Below are 24,130 nucleotides of genomic sequence, written 5' to 3' on the forward strand. Positions count from 1 at the left end.
GGCAAGAATATATATTATTATTCTTTATTGTTACTTTTTTCTATTTTTCAAGTGTTCTGAAAAGAAAATATGTTTACAATTTCATAAAGTTCTTTTTATAAACTATACTCATTATGTTAGGGGAAAAATAGTTACAGAACTGAATGTGAAATTCAGTTATAAAATGGGTGTGAATGGTTGTGTGTGTGTGTGTGTGTGTGTGTGTGTGTGTGTTTATCTAAAATAAATAGCATCATATTGTTAATAGTGATTATCTCTGTGTGATAGCATCATTGGTCATTTTTATTTTTGTTTGACTCTCTGTATTTTCTCCAATTAACAAGAATTATGTTATAATCAGAAAAAACATGAAAAATTAAAGCTAGATTTATTGTACTTCTTTATAAGTAAAGGACTGTCTCTATAGGGCAAACAACATACAAGTTTAAGAAACCATGCATTATATATAGTAAATATATATTATATACATTAGTACAATATTATAACTACATATAATGTCACTACATATAACTATATATTATAACCATATATTAAATTTTATATAATAACCACATAATACCTATAAAGACAGGAGACTTTTAAATTCTCATTGAAGGTATATGTTGAGCTTTAAAACAATGTTAATACAGAATCCTTTGCACAGCCACCATGATGTAGCGATACTCACAGACAATTCCTTCATAATCATGTTTCGTTTTCTGTCCAACTCCAGGGATATCTATGCCAATACCAGTCTTTGGACTACAGGATGATTCCAAGGTCTTTAAGAAAGGGAGCTGCTTACTTGCTGACGACAATTTCGTCCTGATCGGCTCTTTTGTGTCATTCTTCATTCCCTTAACCATCATGGTGATCACCTACTTTCTAACTATCAAGTCACTCCAGAAAGAAGCTACTTTGTGTGTGAGTGATCTTGGCACACGGGCCAAACTAGCTTCTTTCAGCTTCCTCCCTCAGAGTTCCCTGTCTTCAGAAAAACTCTTCCAGCGGTCAATCCACAGGGAACCAGGGTCCTATGGCAGAAGGACTATGCAGTCCATCAGCAATGAGCAAAAGGCCTGCAAGGTGCTGGGCATTGTCTTCTTTCTGTTTGTGGTGATGTGGTGCCCATTCTTCATCACGAACATAATGGCCGTCATCTGCAAAGAGTCTTGCAACGAGGATATCATCGGAGCCCTGCTCAATGTGTTTGTTTGGATCGGTTACCTCTCCTCAGCGGTCAACCCACTTGTGTATACACTGTTCAACAAGACCTACAGGTCGGCCTTTTCACGGTATATTCAGTGTCAGTACAAGGAAAATAAAAAACCATTGCAGTTAATTTTAGTGAACACCATACCGGCTTTGGCCTATAAATCTAGTCAACTCCAAATGGGACAAAAAAAGAATTCAAAGAAAGATGCCAAGACCACAGATAACGACTACAGTATGGTTGCTCTAGGAAAACAACATTCAGAAGATGCTCCTACAGACAATATTAACACAGTGAATGAAAAGGTTAGCTGTGTGTGATAGACTGGTTGCCATAGCAACCATGGAGGGCACACTGGGCAAATTTTTACCTATCTGGGGGGAAAAAAAAAGACAAAGGGGAGACTGGAAAAAAAATTAGGCCGATCTAGTAGAACCAACAATATTTATATGCCTCATTTTATTCTGTCAATGAAAAAAAAAAAAGGCAGGGTTAAAAGACACAAAATGTGCACTTCAAAAATGTTCTGACAGCATTTCAGCTGTGAGCTTTACGATACTTATTTTTAACATTGTAAATGATATACATCTTTAAAATAATTAGCTTTTATTGTAAAATTATAATGAGGCCATAAATAAGTCTAAATTAACTTCTATTCCAAGTGGAAACCTTGCTCCTACGTTAGTTGATGGCATGAGTTGGTTACCTATTGCTGTAAATAACAATAGCTACAAATAGTGAGAAGTTGGGTGAATATAATATAATGACCTCTTAAAGAAAAATCCTCTTTAAAACTTATTATGCTACATATTTTGAACAACAACAAAAAAGACACTAACGACGGTGTTATGAAATCTGTATTGTTAAGATAATTAAATGAAATACTTGACAACTTTTTCATTCCGGCTTTTTCACAGATGTCGTTTTGAAATATTCACAAAGTTGCTGACATTTGCTGCATTTCAACTTAATTCTTCAAAGAAGTGAAAAAGTTTTAAAATGTTATTTAATAACTACTGCTGCTTTCTCTTCTACTATTTGTGCTTTATTCTGAATTTCCAATGTGGTCTTGTTTAGTGTTTCTTCTCATAGGTAAACTATCAAAAGGATAACTTAACATTACCAAATACATTTCTAGAAATTGCTTCTCCTAAACGACACCATAGTGGTGTTTGGTAACTCGCTCTTTAATGACTGCACCGTGCATGCGCTCCGTTGAGCAGTAAGCAGTATTGATGTAACTGTGTCAAGATTGAGGAATAAACTCAGGTTTTTGGCTACTGCCAGCAGTACAGTCTTAGGAGATCTCTGTAAAATAAATACAGGTGACTTTCCCATTGGCACCCATCAGGTAAATTGATGCTTTCTGATCAATTAATCTCTATTATTTGCCAAAATTGTTCAGCTTTGGTCTCACGATCAGCTACTGAGTGTACATTATCTGTGAAGAAATTTCCTGGGTACTGAGGATATAAAAATAATTAAAACAAGATCCCTGCTTTTAAAGCAAATGACCTAATTGGAAGAGTCCTTGTCAAAAATATTAATTAACAGACATTTTGAGAATTGGTTCAAACTATTTCCTTCTACGTAGTTCAGAAAAAGGCTTGTTTTGACCCTGAGGGTAATTTTCTCAGTAAGTTTCCTGATTGGTTGTCAATGAACATCAACCAAATGACCGAGAGGGGAAATATTACGTGAGGTCAAAATTTGTAATTAGTTTAGAAATATACACCTCAACCTGGGCCCAACCTATGACTACCAAAGTTTGGAGCAAAATTTTGGTTCATTTCCATAAAAACTAACTTCTTTATTACTTACTAACACTGGACTCCATAAAAAAAAAAAAGCAATAATATAATGCTATGTAAAAAAGTTTGCTAAAGAGAGAAAGACTAACAGCAGTTAATTCACCTTGACGTCACTCGAGATTAAATTACATATCCTTACTAAAATAGAAGTTAGGTATGAGATTACAATACTGAAGCATTTCTATTGAATGAAAAATAGTGTTTTGCACTAAGCCATTTGAAAAATATTATGGATTTGAAAACTAAAGAATGTGGGAGATGCCACTGTGTAATTTGGAAATGTATTAAGGCTATCCAATTATGTCCTTCTAGATACATTGAAAGATACGCATTTCAAAGCTAGAATTTCTAGTAAGCCACTCGTATCAAGGCTGCATTTAAACTGAACTACTTTAATGATTACACCATACTAACTGATAAAACTACAAATGCTAAAAAATCTCTACTGTATTTTGCCTTAGTTTGTAACTCTGCACATCTCATTAAATATTAGAGAAAAAATTCCAGATTCTATCCCCATACACTCAATCTTGATCAGAATGAACATAAATACTGCCTGACAGGTATCTTTTGACTACATATATATTACAAATGTGTATGTGTTTTCTTTCCATAAGTATCTATTCAAGTGTATATAGACAACCATGTATCTGCGTACATGTACAGACATGTTCTCATGCACTTTATTCGATATTTATATATTTATATGGAGAAAAAGCAAGAAGTCATTAATGAAAACCTTCAATATATACACATGTGTGCATGTTTGTATCCTGTCCATTAAAATGTGAATTCATGTTCTAATGTTTCTATGACCTTCCATTGCGGTCAAAGGCAGATTAAAATGTAACAGAAGTATCAGCTTTTTAAATAAACTGGAAATTCACCTGATTTTATGGGAAGACTTTAACACAATTCTGTAAGGGTGGTGAAAACAATAGTCCTTATATACAGTTGAGTGATCTTGAATAAAATGGTACCTTTGGGCCCTTTGTTTAGTCTAGGGACTTTCTGACTACTAAGGATTTCAAAAATACCCCCCGGCCCCAGTGAAACACGGTGCTTGAATGATTTATGGATCTGTGATTAAAGGACTCACTCCTAGTCAATACTATTAAAATACAGTGACCAACCTTACTCTACTTTAAGTTGAATGGTAGATTCTTCTATATTTAAAGAAAGGAATTAAATGCCATACCTAATTAGGGGAAACACTCAGTTTAGACATACTTAATCTACTTGGCCACAGCGCCACCTCATGGTCAAAGTGCTACTGTAGCCAAATTGAACTAAGTTACTGTACTGCTTTTGGCAAAGGGTGCTTTTCCCATTTGCGCATCTATGAAACATGTTCATAAAGTGTTAAATTATTCTGTGCCATATATAATAAATACGGTGAAGATTATTTTGTGTAATGATTTTAATCAAGGTAATTCTAAAAGATTTCAAGAAAGAAGGAATAATTATCAATAAAGTCTACTCAAAAATCAATGCAATTATGTGAGTCCATAGTTTTGTCTGCCAAAGGGAGTGACCCACACCTTTCAGATACTCACACTAGGAACTCTATGTATCATTTAGATATTTTGAGAGAACAAAGCCTGTTCTTCTGAAGTTCAGTGACTCAACTAGGACTTACCTGCTTATGATTCAGCTTCCAGTTATCTGCAGCAGAGACACTCCACATTTGGTCACTCTATCTGGTTGCACACAGCCCAGAAACATATAGAACTGCTGCTGTAACCCCAACACATGCACACAGGTACTGATGGCTACGCGTGTACACGCGTACCCCAAGACATGCACGGGTGCATTCACACAAACAGTACACACATTTTCACAGGAGATAATTTCAGGAATTAAAGTAAACCAAGAAGACACAGTATCATTGAATAAACTGGAAAGCTGCCTTGATTTGTCATTTCACCTCTAAATGTTGTAAAAGTTTATGAAATAGGGACAGCAGGTATCTTTTCCAGGTGTTTATAGCTCCCTGTATTGAGTACCTACCACATGCCAGGCATTAAGCTGTTTGATTTGTTTGCTTCACCTAATGGAATCTTCACAACAATCCTATAAAGTAGGTATTATTATGCCTTATTTTTCATAACTAAAGAAACTGAGATTCAGAACAGTTAGTAATGTGGCCAACGTCCCACAGCTGCCAAAAAAAGAAAAAGCGGCAAGTTCAAGCCTGGCTCATCTGACTCTGAAAAATAAGTTCTTGTTTGTACCCAATCTGGCAGAGAACAAAGAGAACTGAGTTTAGAACCAAAGGATGCGAGATCCCATCTTGGCTTGGACAAATCACTTAATAACCCCGTGTCTCAATTTCATTGTCTCTAAAAATGGAGCTACTAGCGCCTGTCCTGACTGAGAGCATCACTTAAATGAGGTCATGACTATAGCTGTGCTTGATAACCTGTAAAGCACTATGTAAATGTAATAACTGTTGTTATTAAAAAGAAAAAAACCCAAAGCCATTATATATTATTAGCTATCAGAGCAAAAAGTAGACAAATTGTGGGATAGTCAATATTATTATTCAATAGCTTCCACATTCTGTGAACACTCTCATTTTTAATTTTTTTTTTTTTTTACTTCTGCTTTGTCCTCACCATGATGCAGAATTCCCTTTGCTGGTACTCTTTTTTCCTGTTCACATCAAAACTTGCCCATTCTATGACCCATTCCATTAGGTTTCTCCTCTTTGCTGGAGCACCAATAAGTAATTCAGGCTGGTAAACTATGGTCTATCACTGAGGTCCCTTTAGCTGTTCACCATGATACTAATCCAAAAGGTAAAATTTTAGCACCAGGCAGACAAGTGAGAAAGAAATTTAGGGACAAGAAATAGTCTCCTGGTATCACTCAAATGACCCACAGAAAAACAAGCACCTTCAGAAACTCCATAATTTATATAAAGTTTTATAACTTAATATTAAATTTCAATCCATAATAATAACAGCGATTTGAAAGAAAACATCTGATTTCTAAGATTTGATTTTAACTGAGAACACTAATAATATTAGTAAGTTTATCTCAAGTTTAATACCCAATGGACATTTGCCCCAGTCGCTATGCAGTAAGACAAAAATTTTGTTAAATTTTTATTATTTTAACAGGTGGCTTGCTAAAACAAATGGTTTCCCTATTTTCCCTAGTGGTATATACCCCAGTCTTAGCTCTATTCTTCGTTTTTGATACTTAACAACAGTATATCCACCTTAGCTAACACATGATGGGTGGTTTTCACCCCCAATTGGAGCCTCAGGATTTGATGTAACCCTATTGTCATGGAAGACTGAGGAAGGAAACTGAGGTTCAGTCTGCTGCTACTTTCTGAACCTGCACAAACAAAGCCTCTCTTCCCTTGAGTGTATACTATGGGACTAGAGTCACTGATCTTTTCAAAAGTTCTCTTCTAGGTTTATGCTCATCTCAATGCTACGGAGTCCAGTCAAGGCTTTGATGAACCAAGACACAGCTTCATGACCAAAGAACATTCTGGAACAATACTCACATTCCTTAAATTCTTTTAGATGAATTGCAAATAAATGACAGTTTTAAGTTTTATAGGGGAATATTATGAGAAAAATCAAATTTTTAATGATCCAAGGAGTTTCTAAGATATGAGACCAAGAGTCAGACTATCAACACAAATGATCCCTAACGTGTCATTTTTCTTATAATCAGCCTCCCTTCTGCACAGTTTCTAGCTGCTACCAGATATCAGGTTGCACTTTATAACAGCCCCCGAGCTTCCTGAAGAACAAGTACTCTCACTATTTAAGTTCAATTTCCTTAAAGGGTTAAATTTTTAAAGCTCAAAAAGATTTAGATATCATGGTGCAGAGGAGGTCTCTTTTTAACTGCTAGATTTTTATTGAAAGTGAGCCAAGGTCATTTAAGTTTTTATTTATAATTAAGATTATAACATCTTCAAAGGTGTTTATTCTGGCTTCTGGAGAACAGCACAATCTGTACTTCCTGTCCTACATTTATTTCAGATATTGAAAGGTAATAATATGCTATTATTCTGATGATCTTGTCTACTTGGGGTGACCCCAAGTACAGAGCCAAGACAAGAACTTGAGTGCAGATTGTTTATGTGGAGCATGATCCCAAGAAGCAGATAGAATTTGGGAATAAGTAAAGTCTATTTAAGGGTATGGTACCAAGGATCCACAGACAGTTAGGGATCAATTCCCCTACAGGAGATGCCTTGGAACTCTTCACTGCAGATGGAACTAAAATCAAAGGTGGGCCAAAAGCAACCGGTTGAGCTTGCATGAAGGTTTTACTCAGTTGGTGATTAACCATAGTCTCAAAAATCAATATGCATCCTGAACAGAAAATGCTGTTATTATGGTTAGTAACAATACTTAAATGAACATACATTCATATTGTACAATCACATCTAAAATTATTACTGAGACCGTCAAACACATTTCTTATAGAATGAAACTCGGTAATTCCTTCCAGCTTTGCTAAGACAGTTCTGGTTAGCCATTACCATTCCCACAGGAGCTGCAGAAGACCTAGAAAAGTTCTCTAACATCCAAATACATAAATGACTAATTCTCTGTATGAGCTCTACTTATTTAGCCTATGTAATGGTTCTAAACTACTAAAATATAAGGAACAAAAAGAAACATACTCAATAAATTAAAAAGCTAGAGAAGCTTAGACATCATCTGATCCAGGATTCTCTTTTAGCAGAAATGGTGATAAAGAGCCAGGGAAATAAGAGAAATTATGCAAGGCCACCTGGCCAAGCAGCTGATCAGAGCCAGCAATAGGATCAGGGCCTCACATCTTCCAATCTCTAGCTTTCTCCTTTGATACGAGAAAAGGATCTAAGAAGGGCCCATTGGTCCATGGTTTATATGGCGTATTTATTCATATAACCAAAAATATATTTAAATAAGGTTGAGAAACCAGTGCTGCAACACTCTCAACATGCTTGTCAGTGAGGGTCTACTATGTTTATGTTATATCTCAGACATCGTCTAGTGTAGGAAGTCTCAAGATGAAATTACTCCTGGGGTGCCTGGATGGCTCAGTCAATTGATCATCTGAATTCAGCTCAGGTCATGATCTCACAAGTCATGGGTCTGAGCCCCAAGTCCGGCTTCAGCGCCTAAGCCTGCTTGGGATTCTCTATCTTCCTCTCTCTAATCAACACACTTACCCATGATGCTTCTTGAGAGACTGCATCTGATAGGTGTCCCCAGGGCATGCCACCTCTCTCACGCTGATGTTTCAGTGACTGTAGACCCTAGTAAAAAGCAGATTCATGTGGGCCACTGGCAAAAGTGTTAAAAATATTGAAATTGGAAGTTAATTTTAAAGGGGGGAAAAATTAAAACTAGATATAATGTTCAATATCATTATCTCCAGGCTCTACTATCAATGTTCTGCATTCTACAACACAGGTTCACAATAGTTTATATAAAGAAGACTATCCAAAAGCTGGGAACTGAGTCAACATAGACAAGCAAACAGAGAAGAATTTTTTTAATAAGAAAAAAAATTAAAAAGAAATAAAATGATGATAAAATTCAAAACTAATTTGCTCAGCTAATTTAATAACTTGTTATTTATAACAGTCATTTTATAACTTGTCTCTCTGATACTCTGAAAATGAGAAATATCTAGAAGTATTTAATTTCTAAAAATGAGACGGTGCGTTTTTTCTCTGAGTTAGCAGGAAATAGGAAATGTTCGTTATTCATGAGTGATTATGAGTATGACAAATTTAATTCAACTAAACATTTCCAAGACTGAAGAGCAAGAGTGATTTGCATGAAAATGTCATGCTATTCTCAGCCTTCAGTTCACCAGAGAAATCGTCTTTGATAAATTCATCCCTGTACTTGTCTACACCAGTATGTGAAGTTCTGACTCACATTTGGTCCTCCATCTGTCCACCAGATAGACCTAACCAACTTGCACCACTCAAAAGGAATAATTCTTGTCACCCTTAGAATTATAATGGTAATCATGATGCAAATACCATGTTATCTCAATTCATGTTAAGCATAATAAGTAAAACACTGAAGCTATAGGTGCATTTATATAATCTTCTGGTTTAGGAAATTTGCTTAATAATTTGAATTTGAAACACAAATTTGAATTTGCCAATGACTTTGAAAGACAAATTATTTCCCCCTTGGAGAAGAATTTTTTTTTTATTTGAATTCAATAATAACTTGCATTGCTAAGGGTTTTGAGTGGTCCTACTTGGTTCTAAGAATTCGTGCAAAGTACAGCCAGCTACTTGTAGGTAGATGATAACGTGTATATGAACATAAACTACAGTGTTTTGCCATCTTTTTGAAATCATGGAATTAAACCCAGAACTATCCAATCTTTCTTCCTTACAGTAGGAAGGAAAGCAGAAGGAAGAATGTAAAAGGAAGACACTGACATTGCTATTTATTGAGCAACTATTTGGTACTAAGGGCTTTCACATATGTAATCACAGTGATACGTATGTCCATCTGTCTATAGTGTATCTCACTATAACCAGTGAGGAAACTGGGTCTCAAAGGGAAATTGGCCCAGTTTCCCTAAGCTAACGACTACAATCAGAATTCAAGTTCAGAGCTGTATGACTGTTATGCTTTTACTGTTTCCTCTTTCCACTAGGCCAAAGATCAGAAAACAGCTTCTACAAACAGCCAAGTAGTATATATCTTAGGTTTTGTGGACCATACGATCTGTCAGAACCATGCAGCTCTTCTGCTGTAGTGTGAAAGCAAAGACAATAAGCAAATGAGAGGACATGACTGTCTCCCATTAAAACTGTATTTATAAAAATAGGTGGCAGGCCAAATTTGGCCATTGGGTTGGGCTAGCCACCCTCTGGAATACACCATCCAACAACAGTAATAATTACAACAAACACAATAACTATGACATATTCTACCATCACAACTATTCATTTGGACCCTTACTGAATGCTAAGTATTGTTTGGTCCTTTAATATATCATTTCATTTAATCCTTACAGCATCAACACTAAATGCTTGATACTATTATTATCTCCATTCTGCAAATAAGGAAATTCAAGATTAAGGGACTTGACCAAGCTCACACATCGTAAATGGTAGAGCTGGATTTTTGAATCAACAGTCCATATTCTCAGCCACTTGCTCTATTTCTTCCCTACTCCAGAAATGTAAGAGCAAATCTCCATCATGCCTGCATTATGTCCAAGATTGTTCTTCCTAAGTTAAATTAAAAAAAAAAAAAAAAAAAAAAAAAAAGGTGAACAGAACTCTAACCTTGTCGAGGGACAACCCCTCTTAACTTCACTAACCTATAATGCAGAGTAGAGGAGACATTGCTGAATAAACATTTTAACCTGTGAGTACAGTTCATCATCAACATGATTAATGCTTACCTAAAGGATCATTCCGGATCTTATAAGATACAATCACCATATATTGATTGCTGTCTCTTCTCTTGGCTTACCTTCATGCCCAGAGAATGTATGTCACGTTAAGTTCCTTCCAAAGAAGGCTAAAATGAACAAACCCTATGTCCTTCATGCTAGTAGAATTATGCTTAAAAATACATTTCTGCTGTTTCCTTTCTATATCTTGCACTAATGAATAAAAGAATGAATTTGAACTAATGATAAAAATACTACTTAAAATGAGTGTTAGACACGCTGGTTGGTTGAAAAATGTCCTCAAATTCCTTCAGAGAACATGGAGTTTATTGTCAGGAGGCACACAAAATGAGTAAGGAGGAATCACAAATGTTAAGCAGACTTCCCAGAAGCCGAAAAGAAAAGCCCAGTTTCATAACAAATCTAAGATCTGAGGTTACGCAGGCACCAGTTCTTCCACCTTGATTAGAGGGTTTGATCATCCATGGGGCCCAGCTACTCCCTCTCAGCCTGTTCCTCTCTGTGCTTCTTTAACTCCTCCTGCACCTACCAGTTGGCTTCTTTCCAGGTTCTCCTTACTTGTAACACTCTCACTCATGGTCCACCATAACCCCTCTCTACTTCATGGACTTCCATCTTCTACACCTGCCACTAGTTACTTGATCTTTGCTGTACTACCCTGTTCAGATTTCTAAAAGATGGTGATCAAGTTGGTAGTTGGTCCATACTCTCCCTATTTAGGCAGAGATTTTGTTCTGAGCCCCTCTTATGGTCCACTACCATGGTAAGGCCAGATGCCCATCCCAATCCAATCAGCTGTGTGGACTGTGCAGAATGTACCCTCCAACTTCCATTGGATCCCTGGACAGAATAAGAATTTTCACGTAACAGGTTAAGAAGTGTTCAGTGCTGTGTCTAATCAGCACCTTATATGAAAAGGTAAAAAATCTATTGACTTACTATTCTGTTAAGGAAAGCCATTTCTTTCAAATAGCACTCCTATTTTTCCCCTTGTAATACAATAATTTCCAATTTCCTACCTGTTACCTAGTCTATAAAACAGAACAGTCACATTTTAAAGAATGTTACCAAAAAGCGAGCCAGCCAATTTTCTTTTATGGGGCAATCTGCAAAACAGTCATTGCTAAAAAATACAGAAGCTTAAATATGAAACCCAGAAAATACAATGGACAGGAGATGAACCAAACTCAATGACGCTTTTCCAGCACTCTCCCTAGGAACTGTGATTTGATGACCTCAACAAGTAACATAGTGTACTGTGATTAAAATAGCCATCTTACAATCTAAAGAAAATTAGACAACACAGAAGAATAAATCTGCCAAGCCTCAGTAGAGGAGGAAATCATTTAGTAGCTGAGTTGGAAACATTTGTGTTATTGACTGGGCTAGCAGAGTCCTCCAACCACCTGACCCTGACGTTATGAAGACAAACCTAGGAGAAGAAAGGCAAAGAATGACACAAGTGGCCTGCAGCCCTCAGTACGATGCCCAGCTTATACCCATGAGCAGAGAGGAACATGGGTTTAGTTATCTGCAAACCAAGACTCTAAGAAGAAATGAGGGAATTAACTACAGGATATTAATAAAAATAAGCTAATAAAATATTTTCCCCTGTAATGCAGCAAGCATTGTTCCAATTTATTCCATATTCTTTGGATTCACAATAACAAGAAGTTACACCAGAGAGCTAGGGGGCTTTATTTTAGTGAAAATTGCACCAATTCAAAGTTCATGGTAAGGCCATTAGGGGAGGTTGTGTTTTAAACCTAATGGGAAAACACTTAGGAAAATGTTAGAAAGGGCATGGGTTTAGGAGTTTAATATAGACATTACTTCAGATTCTGCCTCTACTATTTAATGGGGCTGTATGAGAAAATTACTTAACCTCTGTGATGCTAATCTGTTAAATGGGGATGCTACTACCTCATGGTGTTGTAAGAACTAAAGGTAGATCCTCAGACAGCATTTGACCTATTCTAGATGATGACTATTAACGTCACCAGCTAGAGAGCAAAGACACAACTCTGCTTATTAAGAGCATCTGCCTGCCTATCTCTCACACAAAGGAGGACCAAAATGAAGGCAAAGGGATCTCTAGAGCTACCAAGTCATAGGCAAAAATTACACTTGAGGTCTGGCAAGCCTCTCAAACCAATCTATCCCTACCCTGCTTTTCCTTTGGTGTTTATATAAGAATGTGGGTTAGCAAGGAAAAAAAAAAACAACCCACGATTGTTTGGGGCTTTTTTACCTGCAGGGATTTAAAAGGAATAATTTCATTTGCCTACTTCCACCCATCTCTAAAACTCTGTGGGTTCCTTGCCACAAGGGGGTTGGTGAACAGGCCTGTTTCAGACCTACCAAGACTGTGTTCTATCAGAAGCACAGAAGACAGAGCTAATGCTTTAAACTGCAGGTGGAGATGATGGTCTGCACCACAGGTTCCCTGAGTTTCGGAAAAGTGTAGGTTGAGCATTTCTATAAGTGAGAAAGATTTATCCTCTACCCCATCCAGGGCCCTGGGACTCAGGCACGCTTCTGTCTGGCTCCCAGTGAATGGCAGAGAACAGAAAAGCAGATGCCTTTGCAAAAGCACTCCAGGCCTGGGGCACCCGGGTGGCTCAGTCAGTTAAGCATCTGACTTCAGCTCAGGTCATGATCTTGTGGTTTGTGAGCTCGAGCCTTGTGTTGGGCCCTGTGCTAATAGCTCAGAGCCTGGAGCCTGCTTCAGATTCTGTAGCTCCCTCTTTCTCTCCGCCCCTCCCATGCTCATGCTCTGTCTCTCTCTGTTTCTCAATAATAAATAAATGTTAAAAATAAATAAATAAATAAATAAATAAATAAATAAATAAATAAAAGCACTCCAGATCTGATGAAGGCCTGGGCGGTATATGTTTCCCACCCTCCCTCCTCAGCACAGCCATAGCCATGAGTGTCTCCAAGTTTCTGGACAATGACCTTTGGATTCTTACAAAGTAAAATAATCGACTCCCTGGCAACAGTGACCAAACTGGACTATTCTCCAAACCTGGGGGGCGGGGAGAGGGGAGGGAGAGGAGGGAGGGGAGCTTAGGCCCAGATTTGTTTTTATTTAGAAAACTAAGTAATTTTTTGTTGTTTTGTTTTGTTGCTCTTGGGGGTCATTATATAGAGTAGCAATAAGAAGGAAGAAGGAAGGAAAGTCCCATTTCCTTTTTCAACTCTTCCCTTTGATGATAAGTCTGTTTGTCCGTTGATGATGAGTCTGTGAAGACTATCAGTCCTGACTGTCCATGAGAAGGCCTCATTCCATTCTAGTGAAGCCATCTCTGGGCAGAATAATCCTGTTCTAATAAAGGAATTCTTGTACCACTGGCTGACATTTTCTTGGCATTAGCTGTCCAGCCACCTCAGATCTCCAGAACAGAGTTACAGAGAGAAATGAGTGAAAAGGACTTGAGGGGCCAAAGTAACCTCCATCAAGGCCATCGACATAAGTCTGTTCTTTATTCCACAGCAAATGCCCTTAAACCCCGAAGCAGAGTAAATCTGTCTATGTAATAAGCAATATTATGTCCCTCACACCTTCATAAACTTGAGGTTCCATGTACCTTGGGATTGTGGCAAGGATCAGAAGATGAGGTGCTCTTGATTACTATTGTCTGGTTGCTTGTTATAAAACAGATTAGGAATCGAAGACTGGGAAATAGGAAGGAAATGGGATCTAAAGAACAGCCATGGCTGAGTGGTAGGCAGAAAAACTATAAAGCGGGTAGGAGAAGAAAATCACCTGAAGAGTTTCTTTCTGCTACAACTCCCACGTGCCTCAAAGACCCCCAAAATAACAGCTTTTAGCTTTCAAAACACCCCATGAGTTTGTTTAAAGTACAGATTTCAGAGTCTCCCTATGGAATTCACTTTGGGGCCATCTAGGGTTGGGCCCAGAAACCTGAAGTTTTTTAAGAGACCTTGGGTATTTTTGTAATAGTAAGTCCTTGAATCACTTTTCAGAAACGTTGAACTGAAGGTATGACTGCACCCCAGTTATTCATTCCTTCAAATAATGTTTTTTTAAAAAGTACCAGGTCCTGAGCTGGATGCTGGGAATACAGAGATGATGGAGTCATGGCCTCTGCCCTCAGGATGCCCGCAGCCCAGGTGGAGATACAGACAGGTAGATAAAATCTGCAACAATGCAATCGATACTCTGCTGGCATATATTTATACATATTCTAAGCACACTGGTGACAAAAAGAGAACAATCAACTCTACCTCGGCAGAGCTGAAAAGCCTTCCCTGATGAGGGGATGTTTGAATTGCACCATGAACATGTATGAATTCACAAAGCTGACCTAAGGGAAGGGAATTTAAATAACAGATGAGCTCCGAAGTTGGAAAAGTGAGGACAGCGAGAACTGTTAGGTCTAACCTTGAGAGTGAAGGAGGAAGAGAAAAACAGCAGAGGAGGTACAACTGTACAGGTAGGGGGCTGGTCAAAGCCAACCCTGAATTGCAAACTTGTCATGTTAGGACTGTCTCCTGTGGGCAGAGGGGAGCCACTGAAAGAATTAGTGGAAAAACAACACATAGTCAGATTTGTACCTTTGATCTTTCCGGTGCCAGTAGGCAGCCCACACTTGAAGGTTAAGGGTGCCGACGGCTTCAACGGTATAAGCCCGAGCCTTATATAAAGCAATAGTAGCAAGGGTGGAGAAGCCCAAAATGTTGAAATGTGCTAGTATAAAGAATAAATTAGAGATGGGAGGACTATAGCATCAAGCTTTCCTGGAACTATTATACAACAGGCACAGAGTTTTTTAACTGTAAGTCCCAAATCCATTACCCTCAATTCCAAAGCCAAAAAGCTCTGAAAACTAAAAAATAATTCCTAATAACTGATGTGGTAGCAAAACCTGACCTGATCTAGTCATTTATGACAAAACCAGCCCTGAGCTGATATGATAAATCTTGCATAATGTTTAGTCGTCCCCCTTGGTGTGACTTTATGTTTTGCTGCAGAAATATTAAAGGATCTAATTCCTCGTTGCTGTTCTAGCTCCTGCTGGTGATGTTATGGAATGTGTGCTTCAAGTTCCAGATTCCTTGTCTAAAATCAGGATAATCTGAATTCACAGACACATCTGTCGGGTCCCAAGGATTTTGGATAAAGGGCTGTGGCCCTATGAAACTAGAGCCAAGAGCCTGCCCTGACTTAAAACAGCCACAGCATCAAGAGAGAAAAGGAGATCAAGACTTGTACCTGCATGTGATGGAGAGAGAGAAATCTCATTTCCAGCCTGGGTCTAGGACAATAAAAACTCTCATCATCCAGAATGATGAAGAGGGAACCAAGAGATCAAGGAACACTTGAAAGGAGCTCAGGAATACTCCAATTCAAGTTATTCATTTTGGGGGCACCTGGGTGGCTCAGTCGGTTGAGTGTCCGGCTCTTGATTTTGGCTCAGGTCATGATCCCAGAGTCATGGGACCAAGCCCCACATCAGGCTCTGTGCTGAGCATGGAATCTGCTTGAGATTCTCTCCCTCCCTCCCCCTCTCTCTCTCTCTCTCCCCCTCTGCCCCTTTCCCCCCCACTTACACACTCTCTCCCTAAAATAAAAAACAAAAACAAAATAATTCATTTTTAAAATGGTGTCTAAATGGGCACATTACACCTATCTAGAAATCCATGTGTCTAGAATATCTCAAATCTCTTTAAAGCTAGATAAATGAAATCAAAACAATAATTCCTTATATTGTCGTGTGCTTTAGAGATTATGGAGCACTGTCCTATAACTATACCACTTAGCCCTCTGAACTACCCCAGGGGATTTTTTGTGTGAATGTACTCATAGACTTAGCTTAACTTTAAATTCAAAAAGAAGCACTCAGGTTATTTTTGCATCTGTAATGTTTGGAAACATGCACTGAATATCAGAAAAGCCTCTGTGTACAGGGAAAAGCTTGCTAATCTAGGGAAAAGAATCTTTAGAGCCACATGAAGTCTAACTGGTGTACTTCCATATCAGTGTGGAAGATGTTGAAATCTATATTGAATTCATCAAATGGTACAGGATTATGGGACTTCTGTAGGGAAAAAAAAAAAAAGGCAGGCTGTACCTCTCTCTCCTTAAGCATTCTAACAATATGGTTTGATCACTATTTCTTTCAATCAGTAAACTTTTCTCCCTTCTAAAATATGCACCATGATCTATAATTATACATCTGTTAACCTCAACTGTATCTCAATCTCCTGAGTCAATAACGAATTTAATTGTTCACTCTTGATTGCATTTTTCTTTATAATTCTGTTTATCAGATGATTCCATGGCACTTTGCAGTGTTCTTGCCAATTGTAGGTGCTAACTATTTGTCTCAATTAACCTACATCTCTGATAAAACTCATGCTAAAATTGCATACATGTTGCCCAAATGAAGGGAGAAGTGTCCTTGACAAAAGTTGTCAGTCTCATCTGTAACTTTTTTTTTTATATCATGTAAGTAACATAAGACTATATTGTTGTTGTAAAAGATCCAAATACTCAGCAGCACACAGCAAAATGGGAAGGTTCCTTTCATAGCCATTTAGGCTCTTGTATTTCATGCCACTGACAACAGTTCGGTATAAGTTTTTCATGCTGCACACCCTTTCTGTGCTCGAAGAGTAGTTCAAAGGGGATTCAATTGTTGTTCCTTTTAGATTCTCTCTCTCTCTCTCTCTGTACATTTAATGTCTTCTCCATCAGGAAACCCTGTCGACTCAGTCTTCAAAATATATCCATCACCCCATTCTGTCACCACCTTGGCCCAAATCACCATCATCTCTCACCTGAATGACTGCAGTAGCCTCCTTCCTGGTCTCCTGGATTCCATTCTTACCCTACCCTAAAAATCTATTCATAACACAACAGTCAGAAGGATCCTTCTGAAAACAGTGTTCTGCTCAAAAGCCTCCAGTGGCTCCCCACCTCACACAGTCAAAGGTCTAGTCCTTTTGGAGCCCAGAAAGTTCTATAAAATCTGCCCCAGTTCTTACTTCTCTGAGCTCATCTTCTGTAACTCTCCTAGCTCTGTCCAGCCGCACTGGCTTCCCTGCTATTCTCAAATGTGCCAGACCTGGGTCCACTTAGGGTCTCCAGAATGAACACAGCTCCACCAACACTTTGATTTTAGGCCTGGAAGACGCAATGTGGATGTCTGACCTCAGAAAGTAGAAGATAATAAGTTTGTGCTGTTTTAAGTCACTAAATTTGTGATAATTTGTTACATAAATAATAGGAAACTAATATATAATCTGCCATTCTTTTACAGTAGCCCCAGGCAAGCATCCCTTCTAGACACAAGTGGTAAAAGTCTTCCAACTTTGAAATTTCACTAATTTCCCAGTGAATCTGTGGATGCTTATTTACTTATTTGCTTACATATTTGTTTGTTTATGCTTGTATAATATATGGCAACTGGAATTCTAGCCTATTCAGTAGACATAATGTATAGAAAAACAGGCATTCAAAAAGAGAAAGGGCAGAAACCTAAAAAAAAAATTTTATTTATCCAGAAATTACTGAAAATCCCCAATGGGCCAGATGCCATAACCATGGCAGGCAGTGTGCCCCTGAAAAAACAAAGGACAGTAATCATTCAAGGACTGAATTTGTGACTATGGTTACTGCTCATCCATTAGCCATCTAGCAATTACTGGCTGATCATCTACTACTCAGTACTATACCAGACACTGAGTAACACAAAGAAGCATTAAGATTCACAATTATGTATGACTAGACTGATAATAAACAATGTAAGGCACCACAGAGTTTACGTTAAATCATAAGGATGGCAATAGATCCACATATATGGACCAGAGTGAGGGCTGCATTCAGCAGGGCCTAAATGGAGGACTGCAAGATTAGGATGAGTGGAAAGGGGATATCAGGGCATCTTAGGCAGGAGAAAGAGCAGGAGCTAAAGTGTGAAAGAGGAAATGAGCATAGCACAAGTGACGGAGAGTGAGGAAATTAGCTTGGTTACAGCACAGGGCTTGATAGGGAGCAGTGGAAATAAAGTTGGACAGGTATAGCACAACTTTTTAATTCTGAGTTTTAACAGCCAGGCAGAGGCATTTAGACTCAATGTGATAAAAGTAGGGAGCTGTGGCATAGATTTTCCCATCTTATGTGGAAAATTTTCAAACAAGAAAAACAGTTGAAAAAATTGTACATAAAAGATCCTGTATGCATAATGTGGGTTCCACAATTCACCTGCTGCTATGTCCACTTTATTCTTATCTAATCATCCCTGTGCCTCACTAGCTATCAATCCATCCCATGTTTTAGGACTTTTTAAAAGTCTTAGGGCTTTTTAAAAATTTTTAATTCTTACTCTTCCAGATGAATTGTATCATTTTCCAAGTTCCACAAGAACACCTTTGGAATTTCGAGGGATATTACACAAAACTTGTCCATCATTTTGGAAGGAATTTACATTAAAAAAAAATGTTTTTAATGTTTATTTATTTTGAGAGAGAGAGAGAGAGACAGAGCATGAGCAGGGGAGGGGCAGAGAGAGAGGGAGACACAGAATCCATAGCAGGCTCCAGGCTCTGAGCCGTCTGCGCAGACCTTGACACAGGGCTCAAACCCACAAGCGAGATCATGGCCTGAGCCAGTCAGATGCTCAAGCAACTGAGCCATCCAGGTGCCCCATGGAAAGAATTTACATTTTTAATTGTCTGCTTTTCTTCTTAGGAAAGTGGTTTCAGTAATTTTTTTCTTTTTAGGTTGATTTATTTATTTTTAGAGAGAGAGAGTGCACATGCAGGGGGCACGGTCAGGAGACAGGGAAAGAGAGAATCCCAAGCAGGCTCCACACTGTCAGCACACAGCCTGATGGGGTTGGGGGGAGGAGGAAAGGGGAGATGATCCCATGAACTGTGAGATCACAACCTGATCCAAAATCAGGTGTCAGGCGCTCAACCCAGAGACACCCAGGCTGCCCAAGTACTGTACTGTATTTTGTGTTTTCTCTTTGCATAGGTTTCACAAACTTACGATCAAGATTCCTTAGTAGTTTATCAACAATGTGAATACCTTTTCCCCCTATTTCATGTTTCTAACTAGTGGCCCAGACCTTTTCTTTCATGGTCATGCTTAGCCATTCTTTGCTCGTCTTGTATGTTTCTCTTACTGAGAACCCATTATCTCCTGGACTCACAATGCCTCATGCACGGCTGAGATGGGTATAGTCTATACACACAAACCAGCAGTCTTCTCAACAATCCATCAAAAAATATTCATAAGACTTGTTTCTCAGTACTTATATACTCTTTTGCTAACATTTGGGAGAACAATTTACTCAAAACACATTTAAGAATTTAGGGAACAGGGGCACCTGGGTGGCTCAGTCAGTTGAGCACCTGTCTCTTGATTTGGGGTCAGGTCATGATCTCATGTTTTGTGGGATAGTGCCCCATGTGGGGCTTCATGCTGACAGCACAGAGCCTGCTTGGGATTCTCTGTCTCCCTCTTTCTCCGCCCTCCCCAGTTTGCACTCTCTGCCCCTCAAAATTAATAAACTTTTAAAAAAAGTTAAGAGAATAAAAGATCTAGCAATTGACAAAAATTAATAGCCCAAAGTAAATATACATCCTTCATCAATAGTTGGTAGCATTTATTTCCTGAATAAATATTCTTCTGAGAGAATAAAAGGCCAGGATACACAAGATGGTCATTTAAAATCAAAGATAAAAGGTGGTGGATATGATCAAGTGAAAAGAAAGGGGAAAGCTGTGTGGCACATACCTTCAGCAGCACAGGGCCACCTTCCCCTGGAGTCATCATCTTTTGATTCAACACTGAATGAGCAGAATTCTAAATAAATGATGTATTTCTTTTACAGCTAACCACAGAACATAAATATTTTCATTTTGCTTTAAAATTAATTTTATAGTTAACAGATTCAAATGTTTTCAAAAAATCAAACCAAAATAATTAGGACTCCCATGGCTTCCTGTTTCCTCATTTTCTTCCTCATTTCCTTATTTCCAAAATTTTATTTATGGATAGCACACTTCAGTAGATTTGCGTATCCTCCCAGTATTTCTTTACATGAATACAAATACCTACTTATATTTTTCCACTTTTATATATGAAAGGTACCATACTACATGCATTAATCTACACCTTTCTTTTTCCTTGAACTACAGATCATGCCATATTTGTACACAAAGAACCTCTTCATTCTCATGTAAGGCCACACAGAATCCCATTTTGTGATGTGGCACAGTTTATTTAACCAGCCTTTTACTGACGGAGACTTAGGTTGTTTTCCTTGGTTTACCATTATAAACAATGCTGCAACAAATAGCCTTGGATGTATAATATTTCATATATTTGCTGTCATATCATGTGGTTTATAATGTATGTAGATGTAATATTAATGATTACAATAGCTAAAAGAATGATGGTGGAGAAACGAAACTATATGGTCACAAAATTCTCATTTCATAAAGTGGCATAATATTAAATCAAGGTAGACAATGGTAAAATGAGAACGTACATTGTAATTTCTAAAGAAATCAATTTAAAAATATAGAGGTTTGGGTGCCTGGGTGGCTTAGTCAGTTAAGTGTCCAGTTTTTTGGTTTCATCTCAGGTCATGAGCTCAACTCAAGTCACAAGTTCTAGTCCCACATCAGGCTCTGTGCTGACAGCGCTGAACCTGCTTGGGATTCTCTCTCTCTCTCTCTCTCTCTTTCTCTCTCTCTCTCTCCCCCTCTCTCTCTCTCTCTCTCTCCCCCTCTGTTCTTCCCCCACTTCCTTGCACTCTGGCTCTCTCTCTCAAAATAAATAAACTTTTTTTAAAAAATACAAAGGTTATATTAAAAGGCAATAAAGAATACTGAATACTGAAAATAGAACACTGACAAATATTCAATGAACCCAAAAGAAAGCTAGAAAAAAATATCAGAAAAATAAAAACCAGAGGGGACAAATAGAAAATGAATAGCTAACGCATAGATGTAAATTCAACCAATATTTACATTAACTGTAAATAGACTGAACATTCCTACTAAAAGACAAAGACACTTCAGGGGTGCCTGGGTGGCTCAGTTGGTTGGGCGTCTGACTTCAGCTCATGTAATGATCTCATAGTTTGTGGGTTCAAGTTCCACATTGGGCTTTGTGCTGACAGCTCAGAGACTGGAGCCTGCTTCAGATTCTGTGTCTCCCTCTCTCTCTGTCTCTCTCTCTCTCTCTCTCTCTCAAAAATAAATAAACATTAAAATTTTTTTAAAAAAAGACAGAGATACTTCAAAATGAAAAAGGGTCAATTTATCAGAAAAGTATAACAGTAAAAAATGTTTACCAGAATTTCAAAATACATGAAGGAAAACTGACAGATCTAAAGAAAAAGGACAAATCTATAATCATGGTTGCACATTTAAATACCCTTCTATGAAAAATTAATGGAACACCTTTAAAACTACCTACACAAAAAATAGTAAAGATATGGAGTAGCTGAACAACATTATTGACCAACTGGACCTCATCAATATTTATAAACAGTGCACTCAACACCACATCATACATATTATATTCAAGTGCACATGGAATATTCACTAAAACAGACATTATACTGGGTTGTATGAATGTCTCAATAAATTTCAAAAGTTTGAAAGCTTTCACAGTATGTTCCCTGACAGCAAGGAAATTAAATTAGCAATCAATGACAACAGACAACTAGAAGATAGAAAGGAGAATTACAAGTATGGAAAGGAGGGAACACTAGGCCTTGGCATTGGATAGGAATCGGGGACATCAGCCTGAACACATTAATCTTAACATGTATAGAAATAAATACAGGAAGGTATGCCTACAGGAATATGTGTGCCCATTCTAGTCTGGCTTCCTGAAAGGGCCCAGAAGCAATTACATGCCAGAAGCAATTAGCACACTTAACTCCTAAATCCTAATTTATAAAAACAGACCTCCTTGGAGAAAAGACTGACTCTGGCTCTGGGGCAGGGATAAGCCTAGAGTATCTTGTTGCTCCAGAAAGTAAGAAATTGCTCAAAAAAATAATGGAAACATGTAAGAAAGACATGAGAGCCCCTCGCAAAATCTGGGACACCTCGAGCATCAGAATAAATCATATTAGTAATGGATTACATAACCCATTGAAAGATACAAATGCATGAGTACATTTTGATATAAATAAGTGAATGAATAAACAAATAGAGGAGAAGGGAAACATCTTCCTTATATTAGAATGCCCACTAATAAAGACAGAAGAAACAAGAAAGCTAGAAAAGCATTAATGAATGCTAAAACTAACAGATAAAAACTCAGTAAGAAAGAGGATACTCTAAAATTAACTAGCCTGTGTTCTTCAAAAAAGGCAAAGAAAACCTGAGGAACTGTTCTAGATTAAAGGAGACTAAAGAGATATATCAGCTAAATGCATGACTCTGGACTGTGAGGGGTAAAATACACACACACATAGATGCACACGTGTGTGCATGTGTGCGCACACACACACACACACACACACTTTGAATATTCAAAGGGAAACCTGACAAAATTCAGACATGAACTGTGGATTAGATAATAGTGTTATATAATGTTAATTTCCTGATTTCAATAATGGCACTAGGTTATTTCAAATTTAAATAGTGTCTTTGATAGAGCATAAGTGGTAAAGGATGTACAAGACTTCCTTATGTTACTTTTGCAATTATTTTGTAATCTCTAAATTACATCATCATAAAATGTTACCCAAAATTGAATATCCCAAGCATGTGAAATTCCTCTAAAGTCTTTTCTACCACTCTTGTAATATACCTCCATAAGACTGTTTTCTCCACTATGGTGCTATTAAAACAAAACATAAAAACAGTTTAGATGTCTATTATCCCCTATGTGTAACACAAGTTATCAATCCACCCTACTTTAGATAAAGTAACACACAAAAGGCAAACTCATTTGTCAAATTGAAACTTCTTTTTCATGTGCTTTATGTATTTTCTTTTATTTATTTATTTTCAAGTTAGTTAACATACAGTGTAGTCCTGTCTTCAGGAGTAGAACCCAGTGACTATGTCATACATACGACACGCAGTGCTCTTGGGACTTCATCAAGACAAAAAACTTCTGCTCAGCAAAGGAAACAACCAACAAATCTAAAAGGCAACTGATGGAATGGGAGAAAATATTTGCAAATGACATATCAGATAAAGGGTTAGTATCCCAAATCTATAAAGAACTTTCCAAACTCAACACCCAAAAAACAAATAACCCAGTGAAGAAATGGGCAAAAGACATGAATAGACACTTTTCCAAAGTAGACATCCAGATGACTAACACACACATGAAAAAATGCTCATCACTCATCATCTGAGAAATACAAATCAAAAGCACATCAAGATATTACCTTATACTGGTCAGAGTGGCTAAAATTAACAAGTCAGCAAACAACAGATGTTGGTGAGGATGTGGAGAAAGAGGAACCCTCTTGCACTGCTGGTGGGAATGCAAACTGGACAGTCACTCTGGAAAACAGTATGGAGGTTCCTCAAAAAGTTAAAAAGAGAGCTACCCTACAACCCAGCAATTTCACTACTAGGGATTTACCCAAAGGATACAGGAGTGCTGGTTTGAAGGAACACATGCACCCCAATGTTTACAGTGTGCTATCACCAATAGTCAAATTATGAAAAGAGCCCAAATGTCCAT

The 24,130-nt window shown here is 37.8% G+C and overlaps 1 protein-coding gene across 1 annotated transcript in view; it reads left to right on the top strand.

Moving 5' to 3' along the window:
* HTR2A (5-hydroxytryptamine receptor 2A) overlaps positions 1-1,610 on the top strand; it is a 56,764-nt gene extending 55,154 nt beyond the window's left edge. Inside the window, exon 4 of the mRNA XM_007085398.3 lies at positions 713-1,610. Within this exon, the coding sequence (XP_007085460.2) occupies positions 713-1,512 (800 nt within the window). The 3' untranslated portion in view covers positions 1,513-1,610. The remainder of the gene's footprint in view (positions 1-712) is intronic.
* Positions 1,611-24,130: the final 22,520 nt, after the last annotated feature.

This window comes from Panthera tigris, chromosome A1, assembly GCF_018350195.1.
Source record: "Panthera tigris isolate Pti1 chromosome A1, P.tigris_Pti1_mat1.1, whole genome shotgun sequence".
NCBI lineage: Eukaryota > Metazoa > Chordata > Mammalia > Carnivora > Felidae > Panthera > Panthera tigris.